The following is a 19,520-nucleotide window of genomic DNA, read 5'->3' as shown; positions in this document are numbered from 1 at the left end:
CCCCTCAGTAGTCTGTGTGTAGTTGTTATTTTGTGGGGTTCGTAGTTGTTCTCTGTTGTAGGCATATCATTCCCATTTTGTTTTCTGTCGTCCGGAGACGACATTTCTTTTTGGGGGGGATGATGTTGTCGGGTAATTAAGCAATAAGACATTTAATGTAATCAGAGTTAATGACGGCATTTAACCCGTCGGTTGTCGACAGTTGACACCGGGTAACTGACCGGTCACCTTTATATATTAGCGAGTCCTTGGTCATGGAGACGGGTGTTAGTATGGTCATTGTCATTGTACTGACATTATTATGAATCAATGAAGATCTGAGTTTCTTTATATTCTGTCATGTCTATTATTTCTGCAATGCATTGAATTACACTTTATTGGCAAAACAGGGTACGTGTGCAACAATGTTTCAAGGCAGTAGAAGGCATGGGTAAAGTGGCTACATTTAGGGGAGTATTGCTATAACTCCACCTACAGCATGACTATCAAGATGTCTCCCTTCATGGCATTATATGGTTATGAAGCTCCTAGCTTCATTGATTGGTTGTTTGGAGATAGCAAAGTGCCTAAGGCCAAAGAGCTATTACAGGAGAGTCAAGACATTATGAGATCTTTGAGGGATAACATCAAGCATGCTCAGAATCAGCAAAAGTTGTATGCAGACCAGCATCGTGTTGAATGGTCATTTCAGGTAGGAAACATAGTTTACTTGTGTTGCAGCCCTACAAATAGTCCACTCTCAAGAAGAGTGGGTTGAAGAAATTGAAGTCACATTTTTATGGGCCATTTTGGATCTCTAAGAGGATTAGAGAGGTGGCACATGAGCTTGAACTACTTGAGATTAGCAAGGTGCATAATGTTTTCCATATGCACACCTTAAGGAGGTGCTTGGGCATAATGTGATTCCCTCTTCAGAGTTGCCTCCTTTGGATGAGGAAAGTAAATTGGTGTTGATTCCAATGGCAGTGATTGATTTCAGGGAGTACTCTAAAGAAGAGGGCTATCAAGGAGTACTTGGTGAAGTGGAAAAACTTGCCAATGAAAGATGCTACTTGGGAGAGTGAGCAGATATTATAGCATCTGGACCTACAATTGCTTGAGGGCAAGCAATTTTGAGGAAGGAAGAATATAATGTCCCCTTCTTGCACCTAATTAGCTCTACTTTCCTTTAGCCTATTCTTGGGTTCATGTAGGCTATTCAATGATTGTTAGAGAACTCATTGTTTTAAGGAGAGCTTGGGTTTTTCAGTTTCAATGGGTTTCAACAACAATGCTATTTTTAGTATATGCTCTTTTTAGTAATTGTTATTTCGGGCACTTGGCATCCACTTCAACTTCAATTAGACTTTTGTGCAAGTTGGTTTCTTTTTCGATACCTTACCAAATTTTTTGTAAGGTGATAGAAATTATTTTAATATTTTTTACTTTAAGTGTTTTAAAAGTGACTTTTTAATATTTAGCTTAAGTGTTAGATATTTTGTAAAGTTATGTCCCCAAGCTGGACACCTAGGTTGTGGGGGACAAAAGTTGTTTTAAAAAAGGTTTTATGGGGGCCTTTTCAAGGGAATAAAATATTAAAATATTTGAGCCCTGATTTTTCCTTCCAAGATTAATATATTGGATTTTGGGCTCTCATTTCTTCATGCAGATTTGCACACATACAGAAGTGTTGTCAAAATGAGTTTTAAAGTTCTTGGAGTTGTTGAGGATGAATATCCTCTACCATTTGTCTAGTTTCGGTGGTGAAAGACCCACCCTAGCTGGTTCATTGTTTTCACTCAGAGAATGTGCTTGATTTGCTTGAGAGTTGGTGATTTGGGTTTTCAAGGATGAAGATTTATATGGTATTTTGATTAGTCTTCAGGGTTTTCTTGGTGTGATTGGTGATATTAGTGATTTTGATGCATTTGCAAGTTTCGAGTGAAAATACATACCAGGCCATACACGTCCAGCCACATGTGGACCCTCATTTTGGTCCATAACTCCTGGGGTATCACCTATCTGCTTCTAGGTATTGTTTCATTGCTCTTTTCTCAGCTGGGTGACTAAGTTCCATAGGTCATTTGAAGGATCTGAAGTGATTTTGATTTTTTCCAAGAGAGATCGCCCTATGACAAAGCTGTACAGCTGCTGTAGGTGGCACATGGGATTTATTTAGTGTTTGGTCTGTTCAAAATGGCTGCAAAATACCTTCTTCTAAGGCATTTGGATATTGAGAAGGTAAACTGAAGTGTCTTCAGCAGTTTGGACGACAAGTATAGAGTCTTGGAATTACTTTGTTGAATCGCTCTTGAGTTTTGAGTGCTCAGATTGCTAGAGCAGAGTTTTCTGAGATTATTTTTCAGTCTTTGAAGAGTCAAAACAGCTTGTGGAACATTGTTTATCAGATCTGAGTTCATAAGGAGTTATGTGCATTGTTTAGGAAAGCCTTAGAATCAAATTGACACCTCTGAACAGAACTAAGGTTAATTAAAACGGTGATTTTCAAATTAGTTGCTGACTGTCCTTTTCAAGGGTTTGCTGCATCAGGTCTGTTTAGCATTGAATATTGTTCCATTTCGAGTTATTTTGTATTGTGAACAGTGAAGAGATGATGTAAAGACATTTTGTTATTATGCTCTTTGGTGATGTCAATCTCAATGCTTTGTAATCTGCAAATGTTCATGAAAAAATCAATGAATGAAGTCTGAAACTATTCCTATCAGCAACTGTCTATCATTCATTGCTTTGTTATCTCTCAAAATTGCAAACAAATCTAACAAAAAAAAATAAGGGGCATTACATACAGTGGTCTCCGACCTGAAGAGGGACCGGGAACAGAAGTTCAAGGTACCTTATCCCACATGCTTGGAGGATCAAGCTTGATATTATTTAAATTTTACGCTGTGATAATTTAAGCCTTCTCAAGAGTGAAAATATATGCATTCTCTGGCCCAAGATTCTCTTGTTATTCTTTGCAATTAGATCAACATATATGCCGAGTCCAGAATATTAATACAAGGTCCAAATTCCCACATATAGAAGCTACTATAGTTTTTGAGTTAAAATTTACTATTTTCCTTCATAACATTTGGTAGAAGAGCAAATTGATTTGCAAAGCTATATAATATTAGAAAAAAGTATAAGGAATTGAATTCTTTGCTCCTGAAGACCCTATTATTGTAGCATATGTATGAATTCTCAAAATTTATAGTCAAATACTAGTTCTTTCTCAAACATGATCTTTTTGCCACAGTTGGATGAACCTCTACCTGTCTTAATTTTTTATTTCACGTAGATGCACATCATCTATGTCAATATGAATTTTCTCTGATTTGTGTCCACTCCCACGCATCCTTAATGCAAGTGCATAAACAATTCTCTTTTTGACTGACATCCTCTCTGAGACTAATTTAACTGCCTGAAAAATAAATAAATAAATCATTGTTAGAAAATGTGTTAGTAATATAGGATGTAATTCATCCAAAACTATAACGGAGATAAAACACAATGTATTTACGTTTCCTAGCCCAAACGATGCCTTCATCTATAGAAACTTCTAATCTTTCAAAGGATTTATCTAACGACATATATTAGTTAAGGTTCTACAGACGTTGATAATTTTCATAGAATACAATTACTTAGTCAAATATTTTTTCGTAAATCTTGGAGTTATTAATCTTAGAAAAAGTACCCATTTGTTGTCCACACCACCCATAACATTCTAGAATTTATTGTGTTTATATTTAAAAGGACGTAAATACAGAAACTCATCTCAGATTTCATTTCTGCACCCCACTAAATTATTATTGAGTGAAAACAAAAGGGTGTTTCCTAAGGCTAAAACATTAACTTTGTGCAAGCTGAATCACACTCTAGAATATGCCCATCTATATATTGTAGAAATAGATCAATTCATATGCCATGGCTGTACTGTTGAACACAAAAGGGTTCATACATCAAATATCATTTCAAACAAGACCGCACTGTAAATACTCAATACTCAAGGTATAATAAACATAAACACAGAATAAATGTGATGTGGTCCTGTGGAAGACAGTTTTTACTTTCCTGTTATCTTGTTTTAACTCAAGCACTTGTTTGGTACATGACTGATGACACTGTTGTAGTTTTTCATTTATTATTTCTTAATCCCCAACAAGATATAAAAGAAGAAGAAAAACTTTATGACATGAATAGAGAACAATTTGAAAATTTGATGTTATTCTTGATGACACTCTTGTCATTGATGTCAACTGTTTAAGTTATTCGCCTGTCATAGTGTGGTTATTTTGAAGTATTGTTGAATCTGGAAAACATTGTTCAGTATTGTTAAATCTGGAAAACATTGTTCAGTATTGTTGAATCTGAAAACACAGGAAATCAGCATTGTTCCACAAAGTACATTCGAAATGAAACAGAACTAAATCTGAAATGAAATCATATCTACAATAATGGTTGGAAAGGTTTTGTTATCGGATTTGTCTTCTTCACTCGTTGCTTTCTTCTTTATTCCACGTATTTGTCATTACTGTCAAGTTGAACAATCAGATTGAATTGATGAAAATGATTGTAGTCTTAATGACTTTATGCCTGTGTTAAACTGTGTATCATCGGTTCAGACTTGTGGAAAAATATTGAGCAAATTATATTTGTATCAGACTCAGTTTTAGAAAAAGAGTATCTGGTTATGTATGCGGAGTTCGGTTATAACTGCACAGTGAGTTGTAACTTAGTTACAACTAACTTTGCAAACTGGGCAAATCCTGTTGACAACTGATTTCATCTTTATTATAAATAAAAACAAGCACTCATCATCTCTACATGAGATAAGTTAAAGTCAGATTTTGATCAGTTGACAGTTATAACTATCTTGGTAGTTCTTCAACTGTTATCAAACTGTTTCAACCAATAACGTATTCTTATAAATAAAGTGGGAACTCAATGATTTTGAATGATGAGACAATGAAATAACGAACAAACAGTGTTCAAGGTATTGCATAAAAATCTGATTTATATAATCAGTGAGACCTGTGATTATATTGATGAAGTTATGCACAAGATTGAGAATGAAGTATAGAGGATTGTTTCATGTAGAATATCGAAAGTCAGAAAGCAATGCAAAGATATTGAGATTATAAATGCTACTGTACCAGTGGTAGAAACCTGGTCATTATACATTACAAAAAGTATGCAAACTGTGGTGAATGTGTAAGGTATGGTGTGATTACATTATCTATTTCTTTTTGACAGAATGTAACAGTGCTACAGATATATGTTATTGATTCAATTCAGATTGTGAACAAGATCAAGCAGTAATAAAAATGTTGTATATTGTCTGATGAAGCTGTGTTAAGTTGGCATGAATAGGGTTTTCTTCATATATTGCAAACAGAATACAAAACCTAATTTGCAGATTGACTACAATACTGGCTTATTTGTCTGAGAATTAATAATGTTCAGCTTGTAATATATGTCAATAAACCTTCAGTATTAATATTGTGTCAGATTATTGAGTCAGATAATTTATTTTGTTGTGATATTCCTAAGGTTGGTGCCTTTAAGGAAACTTGAGTTGGTGCTCAAATGGAATTGATAGTGTTGGTGCATTTATAGACGGGTTTGGTGACTCCTTAGAGTTGAAGCCCTTAAAATCTTGTAATTGGAAGTATAGATTCTGAGGCCGGATTAGGACAGTAGAACCTAGCGGCATTTCTCACCGTGGTTTTCCCACATTGGGTTTCCATGTAAAATCTTGTGCTTTGTGTTCTTTCTGTTACATCTTTCTCAGTTTCAGTTGTTGCATCTTCTATATCTCTCAGTTTTTCAGATTAAAGCTTGGTAAAAATTTAAAGTTGTTAAGAAAGATTAAAGTTTTGTATACTACTGATTCAACACACGCCCCCCCCCCCTTCCCCACCACCACCCCCCCCGCTCCCTCCCAGTAGTACTTCTGTGTTCTACGATTCTCTCATAAAATTTTAAAAAATCACAATTTTTTTTTTACTAATACCGATGTGGGATTTTATTAACCTATCTAAACTTAATTCTTGTTCAATATAGTTTATTATTTTCTTTTTGTATTTGATGTTGTTATTCATGATAGAAAAGCCATCATCATTTTTCAGCATCATTGTTCAATGTCAGGGCAACATCCTCAAATTTGCTCAAATATCAAGGCACAAATTTTGGCATTGTATGTTCTACTTCACACGATAAGTGTCCCAAGTTTTCTAAGAATTGTGCCACGGACAGCCAGAGAAAATTTATGGTAAGAACTTCACCAATAGCTTGGAGTAGGCCATAAAAAGTTTTGAAAAATTCTAAGAGAACATAAAACATAGCAAATTTCACAAAAGAAAATGTTTCTTTATCACTCCACAAAAACTTGACTTCAATGACATACAAAACTAGTCAAATACAAGCTAACATATACTATCGATCAACATATAACCAAACAATATGATTGCAGAAGAAGCAAAGAAGATTTGATAATATATTAAAATTCAAATTATGACATCCATGGCTTTTTGACATCATAATGTAATATGGAGAGGACCCAATAGTCCCAGAATCAAACACCCCAATCCTCTTGGACCAAGCACGTGAAGTAGAAGCTGTATGTGTTTGTTGCTCTCCCATGGCCACCAGCTCTACCCCTGAATTCGGCCGAACTACTTAATTGCAACATAAACAAAAGTTTTAATTCTATGATAGAGCTGTGTGAAATGATAGCAATCTCTGCGAAGAGAGGTCGTGATTAAAAAATAATCTGGTTTCGCATTTGGATGGAAATTCAATTATATATCTATTCGTAATGCAAAGCCTAAAAGTAGAAAACAAAACTGATTTGAAGCATCAGGTTATGCACTCTAGGACAAAGCACATTCCAGTTAAATATCATTTCTTAAGAGAGCAAGTAGTTGATCAACAAGTGATCAACAAGTGAAGTTGGAGTACATTGCTACGAAGGAACAAATTGAGCATCTTCACAAAGCCTCTTCCAAAAGAGACTTCTGAGTACCTGAGGAAGAAATTGGGAGTGATATCACTTTATCCAGTCACTAAGTTCTTTAGAAGAAACATGTGTTTTTGAAGAGCTATTTATTGTCTTATTCTTTAGCCCCAGAAAGACTTTGCCATTGATGTCAAAGGGCGAGGAGAAGAGTCAGGGAGATGAGTTGAAGTATTTCAATTGGGGGGAGAAATTTGTTGCATTCCAAGATTAATTCTTTGCAAGGTTGCCATCAATGGCAAAGGGAAAGATTGTTGGAAATATGTTGTCATTGATGTCAAAGAAGAAATCAAGACAGTCCTTTACAATTGCTGGTAGACCTAATCTAGTTTTGGCACTCAAATCAGAGATTTTGATTTGCCTTAAACAAATAAAATTATAATGACTTGTGTGGGCCGACCCATGTCTCCTTGCTGGCCGACCCTTGGAGTTTGAGTGCCCCTCCTTGAGATTTAAAGTTTAAAAAGGAATATATTGCTAGGGCCAACCTTAAGGGTTTTGAAATAAATATAAAAAAAATCTTGCTGGGCCGACCTTGCATTGGGAGTCACCCAACTATGGGTGAATTAAAAAATAAAAATAAATTAAAATTAAAATCATGTATGGACCAACCCAATTTTGGCCTGAAAAGGTGCATATATACTAAAGGTTGTCCCCTTTGCAAATAGACACATCTCTCCATCTACTCACCCCCTCTGGTGAATGTATTTGAAGGGTTTGTGAGGAGCATTTGGAAGTAAGAAATTAATGAATATCTTTCAGTTTTCACAGCAGATTTAAAAGACGAAATATCAGACTTCAAGAACAGATTTTAAGAAAGGTGATGAGCACGAATTAAAGAAGTTCATGTGCAGATCTAAAGGAACCCCTTTTATGCAGATTTGTGAGTTGTTTTTAGAGGTGTTTTGAGCAGATCTAAAGGAGCCTATTGTGCAGATTTGTGAGTAGTTTTAAAGAAGGTTTTGAAGCAGATCAAGAGACTTGCAAAGGCAAATTTATAGCAGTCCTACAAGCAGATTTGTGAAGATATTTTAGATCAAGAAATTTGCATATATTCATTTTGTAACTCAAAGATTGGTTCCTTCCATTCTAAGAGATCAGGAGATGGGTGCCTCTGATTGAAAGAGATCAGTGTCTCTTGCTGGATTAGTGTCCAGTTGTAGGTGATTGGTGTCTCCTGTGGGTTGGTGCCTACAAATTATTGTAAAGAAGATTTCATTTTGGTAAGGCTGGATTTGGACAGTAGATACAAGGAGCTATTCGCCGTGGTTTTCTCCGAAAAGAATTTCCACATAAAATCTTTTGTCTCTCATTTGTGTGGATGCTTTCAATTATTTCATTATAGTTGCTAAAGATTGAATAAATGATAAGTTGGTCCTATACAGAATCACCCCCCTCTCAGTATAAGTCTGTGTGTTTATTCACTTATAAATTCCACTAGTCCAGCAGTGGATAATCTCCAAGCGTTTCACCATAGACCTTTGCAATAGTCCAATCTTCCTTCTAGAATGTCTAGCCTTTGGCATAAACCCAAAATAATCTTCTGTTATTCACAACAGTTCCAAATTCCAATTGAACATCTCTACTAGCCTGCAGACACTCATTCACTAAATTATCAAACCAAACTCATCCGAATCATCTCAAACTTGACTAGAAGACCAATAAACCACACACAAAACTACCATTGAAACTACAACACTTAATTACCTAATGCGTGAAATGCATCTACCATCTGTCAAACATGCTACCTCAGATACAGATTCTCCACGACACCCTCAAGTTGCCCCTACATCAAACACCTGAGGTAAATAATAATAAAAAACGAATCCCTCATTTTCCAGGGCAGCTCATATGTAACAATCGCTAGTAGGGCATTAGCTCAAATCTAGAGAAAAATTTATAATCACTCAAATCCTAGCTCTTTTTTATCACAAAGTTCTTGATGTGGGCAGGGTGAGAGCATACAAAAGATAGAATGAATGGAATGAAATTAACCAACAAGATATTGGTGGCTAGCCAACCAAATTACACTAAAATCAAATTCATATAATCGATCAATGCCAAAATGGAAGATAAGGATATGCAAAATCCGATCAAACCAGACTGGTTGATAATAAATGAAAATGTGTTAATGCCAAAACAGCAGACTATATCACCTGATTCTAATACATGCCAAGCCAGCAGATAATATGCTGAAAATAAAGAGGACCCAATGGATAAACCAACCAAGATCTTTTACAATGAAAGCACAAACTAGTAGTGAACTGTCCAAGAACTTATAAAATCAAAACAACTGGCAATAAACTAACCAGTGATTACAAAGAAAGATTGTTAGGCTTCAAATCAGAATTCTAAACTCAAATATCCTTGACTGAGTCAAATGTAACAGCAAATAATACCATTGGAAATCCTTGACGAAGCTATGCTAACTGAAAATATATGCCTAAAACTCACAAGTCGATAACCAGAATATAAATTGATAGCTGTAAGGGAGATATAGCTAACTAAATCAATCCAGACGCCAAATTGATCATTAAACACACAACTTGAAAAAAGTAATAATAATGCTGATAATGACAGCCCCAAAATGATACGTTTAAAGATGGGAATAGAGGCGGCCAGCTATAAGGTGTATGACCAACTTGGAAGGGACGAATGAACCTCTTAAAGACTATTGGAGCTCTTCACAATATGTACAAATCCCTATATTATTGCAACCACACAAAAATGCAAACAATTATTATTTTGTACACTTCGATCTAAAATAGTATGTACGGCTTGGACAATGTGAACTCCAAAGATGTGACAAAGGCATGGAATGGTACAACAGACCTGGGTTTCAATGTACAACCCCTTCACATGCCAAAAAACTAGCTGGAAAGTCAGCATCCACCAAAACATCTTCAAACAACAAAAAATGATCAAGAATTTTGCAGGTGTATGGCCAAGTAGGAAGGCACAACCTACACACAAGGATTAGCTCTCCAAAGACACCGATATTTATGCAACATTAGTATTAAATCATTTCAATCCAATTTGGTACCAATTACCCCTTCCTTGACCTCTTGGGCTTGCTCCCTTGTCTCTACATCTCATCTAATTGTTCTTGTTCTTCTCCTCTCTTTCTCTCTAATGGTTCTTCCTATCCTTTTGCTTCCAGTTCAAATTCTTCTCTATGATGAGAGCCAATCAGTAGGCCTCCTGAAGTGCCTACATATTCCACATACCAAACTCCTAGATAGATTCCCTCAATTTGTTAATGTAGTTGGCCACCTTCTCAACCCCTTCCTCACAATGTCGTAACCTAATTGCCAGCATATAGTACTCCTTAGTGTATTCTTTCAGTATCATCTCTCTATCTTGAATTATGCAATTCATTCAATAGCTCCAACTAGTAATTAGCCATGATTAATTTGGACTTCAAATTATCCACCATCCGGTCCCACTTTGCAATGCTAGGCTTTCCTAATCTATTTCTTTCCAATTGAACTTCCAACTTATCACCGCATGGCCTTTCGATTTGGTCTTTACAAATTCTACCCTGTACAAAGTCCATAATGTCCTCATACTTAAAATATTCTTCCAAATCCATGATCCCATCTATCAACTCCTCAAGATCCAAATTTCCAAAATAGTGTGGCATGTCAACCCTTGCCATCTTAACAACTCCAAAAATGCCCTTTAAAATCCTCTTCTCCTCATCCCCTTCACTTCCAACTGATTCCATAGGATCCATGTCTTGTTCCTCAACATCACTCTTAGTCCTAGGATTGGGTTTCTGACAACGATATTGCTCCAAACACGTCCATTCGATTCTGCATCACCTTTAGCATCTCATACATCTCCATTTTTCCTATAATATTCAAGATTGCTTGTCCTCTCTTGGTCAGCACTTTGTACAAAACTACCTCTTGCAAACTACCTCACAATCAATGCTTTGTTTACAAACCTCTTGTACACCACCTTATCTTGTAAGCCTTATTAATCCCTACAAGATATAATTCACCATGGCACACTTCCGCATATTTTACTTACACCCTAATTTAAACCAACCTCTTCACCTTATTTTGTAAACTCATTCTAAAAAAATGTGTCAACAAGTTGGTCTCACACCCACACCAACATTAATCTAAGATCAACCTTGCTCTAAGACTATTTGACGTAGTCATGACTAGAGGGTCCTCCAAAAGATAGTCCAACTGTGCAACCCACACAAAAACACGCATAAAATTAAAAAATAAACCACAAAAGAACACCAAATTTACCTTGGGAAAACCCTCGACAAGGGGAAAAAAACTCCTACCTCTAAAGATCTCTTATTATATTAATTTCATAGCACAATTACAATCTGCCACAATGGCCTTCCTCACATACATAAATACATAACTCGGAAACACCACTTCCAAACTGGTCGTATGGGCTACAACATAACATCAGTAGATCCTAACAGGACTCCTTGTACATGATTGCACTCCACATCATACTTTGCTCTCTTATCATTGCCTCATTGTGACTCCATTATTTTCCTCTTTTTTCTTTAATTACCTCCAATAGTCTTAAATTCTCATATTTATACCTTATGCTAGCTTCCCAAATATTCCATGTCGGCCTCAAGGTGACACAAAGGCTAAAAATGTGAAAGGTGTCACCAACCTACAACAACCAACTTATGAATTCCAATGACAATGGGTAATCTCCACATGATTTATCACATACCTTCCCGATGGTCCAACAATGGATACTCCACACAATTCATCACACACCTTCCTAACAGTCCACTCATCCTTCCAAAATATCTATCCTTCCGCAAAAAACCAAAGAAGCCTTCCACAAATCACAACAGTTCCGACAACATATATTACCCTGCAAATCTCATTTGCTAAATTATAGAACCAAACTCATCCAAATCATCTCAAACTTGAGTAGAATCCCAACCAACCACACATGGAACTGCCACTGAAACCTCAACACTTAATTAGCTTTTACTTTTAAAAAGAATCTGCATAGACCTCACAAACTTTTCTATATTGTTTAAAAATATCACAAATTTAAAACTGAGTTGTCTTGTCTAATAACATTTATCATAGTTGAAGCAGTAAACGACAATCAGCAAGATGTCATTTACGGGTAGAGAGTGAGTGCTATTTGAAAAAAAAACAAGATCAAACCATTAATAACAAACGAAAAATACCTCCACCACAATCCAAGAACCTAAGATATAAGCATTAAGAGAATCCACTCCAAATATTATTTATCTAAAATAAAAACATCTTTTTCCAACATTGCATGTCTGTAAAATATCAGTTATCATTGACGAAAAACAAATCAACATCAATGCATCCTATTTGAATTCCACTGCCAAACATGATATTTTAAAAAATATCACCTCTGATAACCTATGGCCGTTTGAGAACAAATCTTGTAGCTGACTCTCTAACTCTGTTTCCTCTGGAGATTCCACAGACTGGTCCTCAGATCCCTGAATCAATAATGTTATTTCTCCCTTGGGATTGCGTTGTGCAAACTCACCCTTCGCTTCTGCAAGTGTACCCTTCCAAAACTAAAACAGAGCAGACAAATTAGATTGATTTTTCAGCATGAAACTATAAATACTAGTTTAGAATATGATGGCTGCAAAAGATGCTCAGACATAGCCAAGAAAATCAACCTGGATTATCCCTTGTGTACATCAAGGACACATGATTTCATAAAGACTAAGAAGAGAGAGAGAGAAAGAGGGAGGAAGAGAAGGGGAAGTGGAGTGGGTGGTAGGACAGGAAGAATGAGAGTTGAAAAGTAGATGGAACTTATCAAATATTTTTGGGATGAAGAGGGATAGAGAGGGAAGGGAGAGAGGGTGGTGCAAGAGAAGGAATCTCTCAAATATTTTTCTTCTTGGATTTTAGATTCCTTCACATGACCATGAACACTGATGGAAAATCCATTCACTTTTGTCCAAGATCCATGGGCATTACATCAGTTTATTAAGGCAACTATTCGAAATTTATGTACACAACAAAATTTCACATTCAAGATGAGAAAATGGTGTCAAAAAATGATCGACCAAAGATTACCTCTTCATGAAGTTTTGTCAACTCCCTCGCAATAACACATTGCCTATAAAGCAAGCAAAACATACCTCAGTAAAAGACTGAAAATTTGGTGTGCCATGCTCCAACAGAACTAATAAATTACATTTTTCCTTATTGGGTTCTGAAAAAGTAAAACGTTGGCAAAGACGAGTTGATATTCTTAACAATAAAAACACTTCAATATACTTTATCTACACAATACATAAGATGTTATAATCGAAAAAATGATGGTTGCATTCAAAGCTACAACAGTCAACCTAACACCTTCAAGAATACAAAGATTTCAATAAATGCCAAGTGTTATACAATTCGTAAAAGAATTGCTCTAATCTTAAAAAGAAAACTGTGGGTGACCCAAAATTTCACCTGAATGTTAACAGTCCTAACCCTAATGTTCTTGAAAGAGATGCCTTTCCTAATGGTAACCCTAATGTCAATGACTCGGTGGATATTGATATGATAGAAAAAGAAAAATCTGTTCCTATGGAATTAACTGACAAAAATAAGTCTCCTATCAAAGATATTGCTGTTACAAAATCCAAAGTCTATACTAATACTTATAATTTGATTAACTTGTCTATTACGAACCCTGGGCATAAGAAAACTGCCCAAGAATTGGTATTAGACAAGCTAAGACAAAGAATTGATGGTAAAATAAAACTTTGCACGACTTGGAAAAAAATGTAGAATCAGAGAGATTTCAAAATCTTTGGCTAATGAGTTTTTCATAGAGGGAAGAAGTGGTAACCTTGTAGCTGATAACTCTCCATTCGAAAGTGATGAAGAACCATCTAGGGAGGCTGGCAAAACCTCTTTAATTGTTGAAGAAAGGAAGGAAGAAAAAAAGAAAAGAAATCAAGTTAGTAGACGATACTGTGAAACTAAATCCAAAAAATGGGAAAGAAGATAAAATACCTAAATGTTTTGATAAATTTAGGAACTCAAAAGGTGTGAGTCAATCCCTAATTGATGAAAAGTCTGAACTGCATTACTTGGAATCTTAGGGGACTGGAATCTCTTGACAAGAAGTATGTTGTTAGAAGATTCTTGAATCAGTATAGGAGTATTGATATTGCTTTCCTTCATGAGGTTAAAGCTCTAAGTTTTATCTTAGAAACAAATCTTAAATTCATCCGGAAAGATGCAGCCCAATTGTGGACTAATCATGACAAGGGCAAAGGGGGTACTGCTAACCCTGCCTCAATCATTCCTAATCCCACAACTCTTGTCCTCATGTGTCACCCCTTTTCACATAGTGTTTTGATAATCCATAATTTTGGCATCTTCATAGAACAACGTGAAGCATCTAGGGCTTTCTTCATTGACCCATGAGTGTTGGCTCGTGTTTTTCATTCAGATCGCAACATCTAAACTACCAGTCACAATTGGTAATGTTGCCTTTAATTTCTTGTTAAAACCCCATGTTGTTACTTTTACTAAATGATGTGTGAGGTATACTTGAATGGTGGCATACTAGAGGATATGAGGTGCCATAGAAATCAGGATTTTAAGAAACGACCTACAGCTTTCAAATTTCAACGGCCACACAGTCTTAACTACACTAGCTCGACTTCTTCCACTCGTCCATAGAGGAATATATCTTAGAATCGGCCCCTGTAACTCTCTTCGCAATTTTTACGATTTGCTTCAAGTGGTAGTGAAAGATGCCAACTAGGAATTATTCAATTGAATTCTGTGACTCATGATCCATCTTAAGAGGAGGTGGTGCACTAGGTAACTGTGTAGATGAACTCTGAGAAGGTTTAGGACCTTCGAAAGATTTCATGTTCTGCTGAGATGTAGAAGGTGGAGGTGTGGTGTCCAAATCCAAGGTAAGTTGTATAGCCTCCTACAGAGTTTTAGGCTTCAAAGTCTTAACCAAACCACGGTATCTCTCATGAAGTCCCTCTATCAAGGGCATAACTACCCTCCTAACAGGCATCTCAGGTACCATCACTGCTATACGCTGAAATTCATTAATATATCTATCCACATGTCCTGACTGTTTCAGGAGAGCTAAATCCCTTATAATAAAGTTCTACATCTTTTCTGTCAAATCTGGAAATCAGCCTCTCTGTGAACTCTGCATAAGAATGAATGAGGGCGTGATTTTGCGTGACCAATCCATGGTACCACTAGTCATATGCGACACCCTCCAAATGTAGGACAGCAATCTGAATGGCCTCGTTTTCAGCCATGGGTTTCAAGGAGAGGTATATATATAGCTTGTGAACCCATGCTCGTGCACTAGTGGAACCGCTGCCATCAAAAGTGGATAAAATCAGCTTATTTGTAGCCTTCTTCAAATCATTATTCCACTATTGTCTGGGTCCCCTGTCATTATGTCCCCTCATGGAATCATGGTGCTGCATACAATATTGATACAACGGAAATGCATCTCTAACATGTGTTGGTAGACGTGCCCACTCATTGCTGGCAGCCATAATTGTGTCCTGGAAAGTGATTCCATTTTGAGGCTCAACCAACGGTGGTACATCTCTAGGAGTGAACTGTGGGAGCATAGGCCTATCCGCTGTCCTAGTATGGGTCCTGTCTCTCCATGGTGAGATGGATGAATTACTCAAGGAAGATGGAATTCTACTACTGCCCCTACTTCCTCCAGTTAATAATGTTCTGCTACAGCTCCTGTGTCTTCCCCTATTATTTCCCAAATCCATTTTGTCAAGTGTGTCCTATAACCTGTTGATTGCTTCAACAATTCTTGGCTGTGCTTCAACCAAGCTCCTCATAATCTCATCAGGATTGAGAGGAATCTGTCTCTGCCGTCTGGATGGGCTCCTCTGTCCTTCAGGTATATCACCCATATTAGTCTCAAAGGGTGGTTCTGTGGCAAAATTTAAATCCACTCTAGGTCTCCTGTGTGTGTAATATCTGTAGGTATCAAATCTGCCCCGCTGCATAGAATTACTCAGATGACCCCCAGGCTGGCAGGATCATCGCTCTGATACCACTGAAAGATGCCGACTAGGAATTTGGCACAGTTCTAATTGGTTTGATGATGGTTTATTCAATTGAATTCTTTGACGAGTGAGTGATTATTTTGACTTTTGATGAAGTTAGAAGTTTTGATGCATTTTACGGTTTAGGAAGCGTGATGGATGATGTAAATCGTAATACAATTGTAAGAAATCAAAGAGCAACAAACTGAGATTCGAATTCAAAGTTCTGATTATTTCATTGCAGCTATTAATAACACCAAATAATGAAAAGTTTATTTCATACAAGCCCAAGTCACATACCAGGTATCCAGAGCTTGCCTGGTGGGCTCAATTTAATTGCTTGAATAATGAATGTAGTTTCACAGGAGCTTCCAGAGGTTGACAATGTCTCCAATAATCTTTATTAGCTTCAACTAAAATTATCTAACACAAAGAATGTAAGAAATAATTGTTCTGGTACCAAACCCACAATGTTGCCAGGCAAGTCTACCCAAAATCTCTGAATTGACCCAATGAAATACTGATGCTGATTAATCACATGCTGGCTCTGCCATAAAACACTTTGAATTTCTGTTCTAGAGGCCTGACAATGAATTCAGACCTATACACCACACCCAAATTGCTTGTGTTTATTTTTTCTACTTCCAAGGCATGGAAGGTAGGTACGGCTTACTGCTGGAGGATACGATCTGCAAGAAAGGCTATCCAATTTGCTGTTGAAGATTAATAAACTGCCCGGATTTGAAGTTTATGCCCTATAGAAGCTGTAATGGCTGTAATTATGTTGATAAAAGTGAACTAGCCCTTCAATGGCCTGATATAGCCCTCCTATTCAGCGCGAAGGAGCTGTAAAACCTGTAACCAGATTGGGGTTGCATCCAATCTTTGCTATAATGGAAATTTTCTTTCCCAAATAGCTGCAACTCTGCGATCACCTGTGCAAAGTTCTCAAATCCTTAGAGGAAAATCAGAAAATAATAAAACAATCCATGCCGCTAATCTCTTTTAATTCTCCTTCCCCAATTTTCCAAACCGCCTGAAATCCTTAGTCAACACCACCAATTTCTCACTCCAACTAGGCCAAAATCAGGCCCACCAAATTACCAAGTGAGGTCACAATATAAAGTGAGGCCACCAACCAAGCCAAAATCGGGCCCACCAAATAACCAAATTCTCTTAGATTAAAATAATTATTAATTTATTGAATCCCCAAGGATGGAAAATTTTGAATTAGACGGCTCCCAAATATTAACAAATAATAAATAATTTATTCAAATTATTCATTAATTTATTTAATATTTATTCTTTAATTTTATTTAATATTTATCCCTTTTATTAATAGTGGAAATTGGGATAAATAAATAAATATTTATTTTGGGGACATATTTATCCCTTTTACTTTATATTTATTTAATTAATTAATTTTGGGGACATTACAAGCAGCAATAATTTCTACATTGGAAATAACTAATGTTTGAAACTCCTTGAAGGGAAACAACAAGAACAATAATAGCATGGAATAGAGTGATCAACAATAGAGAAAATTAAACTCCCAAATTATATAAATTCCAAAAAAATATAATTGGAAATCTCATCTGTAATGTCGAACTTACTAATGGCTCTGAATATCAAAATTGTTGAACTGATTACATTCAACACCGAAGGTGATCCCTGATTGGAATCACTGACAACAAAATGAGGGTTTTCATCCTCGCTCAAAATCTTCAACTCATTGTTGATCCCTAGATGGAACCACTCTGTTTAAGGCAAAGGGTTTTCGTCCCCAGCTTTAGCCTTTCGGTTTTCGTTCATCAAGCAACCTATGGGATTTTCGTCTCGTCAGTGGAAATCTGGACACAAGCAATCTTTATCAAACTTCTGAATATCCCCCCTTTCTTCTCCTCAGCCTCCTTTTATAACCCCAAGTGGAACTTTCCAAAATTTAAAATTATAAAATCAGCTTTTAAATACAATAAACCTTTAAACTCCCTTAAAGTGACTTTATATTAACTTTTATTTTCAACCTCAAGAAAGTTACTTCATAAAATACACTTAAAACATTAATAATTAAATTATTTTCTCTATGGAAGCCTAGGTCAAAAAACGGGGACATTAAAAAAGTCTTCGAAGATTTTGAAATTGGCAACATGTGTGCAATAGCTTGTGTGTGGAGGAGAATGGGTGATGGAAGGACAACCAAAGGTGTACTAAAGGTCTACCAATAGAGCTTGAATCTTGATCATCAATATGATTCTCGCAATGACGTCTACTAATGGAAAAAGGATATTAGAGGATGAAAAGTAGTATCGGAGGAAGCCCTAGGATGTTAGAAAGTGAAAGTGTATGAAAACTTGTGGATAAGGAGAGAGAGCCCTTGGTAAAGCAAACCCTTAGGGTTAAAATGACCATTGGTGAGAAGAGGGAGTTCAAATTATTTGGGGCGCAAGCACATGTGCTACTATCCAAAGGCATTAGTACACAAGTGTTGGTCGTAAAATGGGCTTTGTACTACTTGTTAAGCTACATTGGTTAAGTATGTTAGTGTCATCGAGGGTAGTTGTCTGTTGCACAATAGTTCCCCATGGGTGGTAACCGCAACCCTCGACCGTGTCTTTATATATGCTCTTGTACTTTTTGTTGGATACACTGATGTAGAGAATGATTATTGTACTAGACATTTTGGCATTAATGAAAGCATTACTCTGAGTTTTTGGTTACTATTCTATCCTATGGTTATCATCTGACTGTTGATATGCAATATTAATAACACACCCCACGGGGTAAACACATGGCGTCGTTGCCTAGACATACTTGGGAAAGGAAGGAGCGGATGGCGTACGGACACGATGGGCCTAACCGTCAGTGAGATTAACCCAGAGGCCGACGACGCACAAACGAAACTCTACGACGGAGAGGACACTGCAACAAGGGAATTCTCAATCCTGCCTCAGGCGCCCATCGAGACCTACGTCCAAAGAGAGGCCACGAAGGCTGAAGTCCCAACAAGTGTCGTGTGGACCGCAATGGAAGTTAGCCCCGCGGCGAATCAGTTGATGAACCACCTCCCCTGGTTGCTTGCACAAGCATCACTGGCACAGCGAACCCGCCTGGAGGAGATTGCCCGTGAGGAGCGACGCCAACAGGTCCTCTGACAGTACGAAGAAAACAATCGTCACTGGGAAGCGGAGAGTGATGGCAAGAGGCGAAGGGGAAATTGAACCCTGAACCTCTAGGAGGAATAAAGAACATTCTATACTGAAATAATGGTTTCGTGCTATTGACATAAATGGTATCCGACGAGATGAATTAATAAAGAAGTGTTCTATTTTTTGTGTTGCTGCTATTTATGAAGATGTACGGGAATTAATGCCCAACTTATTAAATAAGGATAGAAATAAGAAGGCACAAAGTGAGGAGTGGGAGGCCGCACAGAGACGGAGGCTGAGGCAACTTGCCAAAGGACGACCTGCCAAA

The 19,520-nt window shown here is 36.9% G+C and overlaps 1 protein-coding gene across 3 annotated transcripts in view; it reads right to left on the bottom strand.

The window, feature by feature from the left end:
- Positions 1-19,520, bottom strand: part of LOC131027633 (uncharacterized) — a 249,415-nt gene that overhangs the window by 56,438 nt on the left and 173,457 nt on the right. For all 3 annotated transcript variants that reach the window (XM_057957708.2, XM_057957702.2, XM_057957713.2), the window contains 3 exons: positions 13,069-13,111; positions 12,381-12,554; positions 3,252-3,400 (listed from right to left, as the gene is read on the bottom strand). In XM_057957708.2, coding sequence (XP_057813691.1) covers positions 3,257-3,400; positions 12,381-12,554; positions 13,069-13,111 — 361 coding nt within the window. In that variant the 3' untranslated portion in view covers positions 3,252-3,256. The remainder of the gene's footprint in view (positions 1-3,251; positions 3,401-12,380; positions 12,555-13,068; positions 13,112-19,520) is intronic.

Source organism: Cryptomeria japonica, chromosome 1 (assembly GCF_030272615.1).
Source record: "Cryptomeria japonica chromosome 1, Sugi_1.0, whole genome shotgun sequence".
Lineage (NCBI taxonomy): Eukaryota > Viridiplantae > Streptophyta > Pinopsida > Cupressales > Cupressaceae > Cryptomeria > Cryptomeria japonica.
The sequence above is the reverse complement of the archived record's forward strand: the minus strand, read 5'-3'. Positions and strand labels throughout refer to the sequence as shown.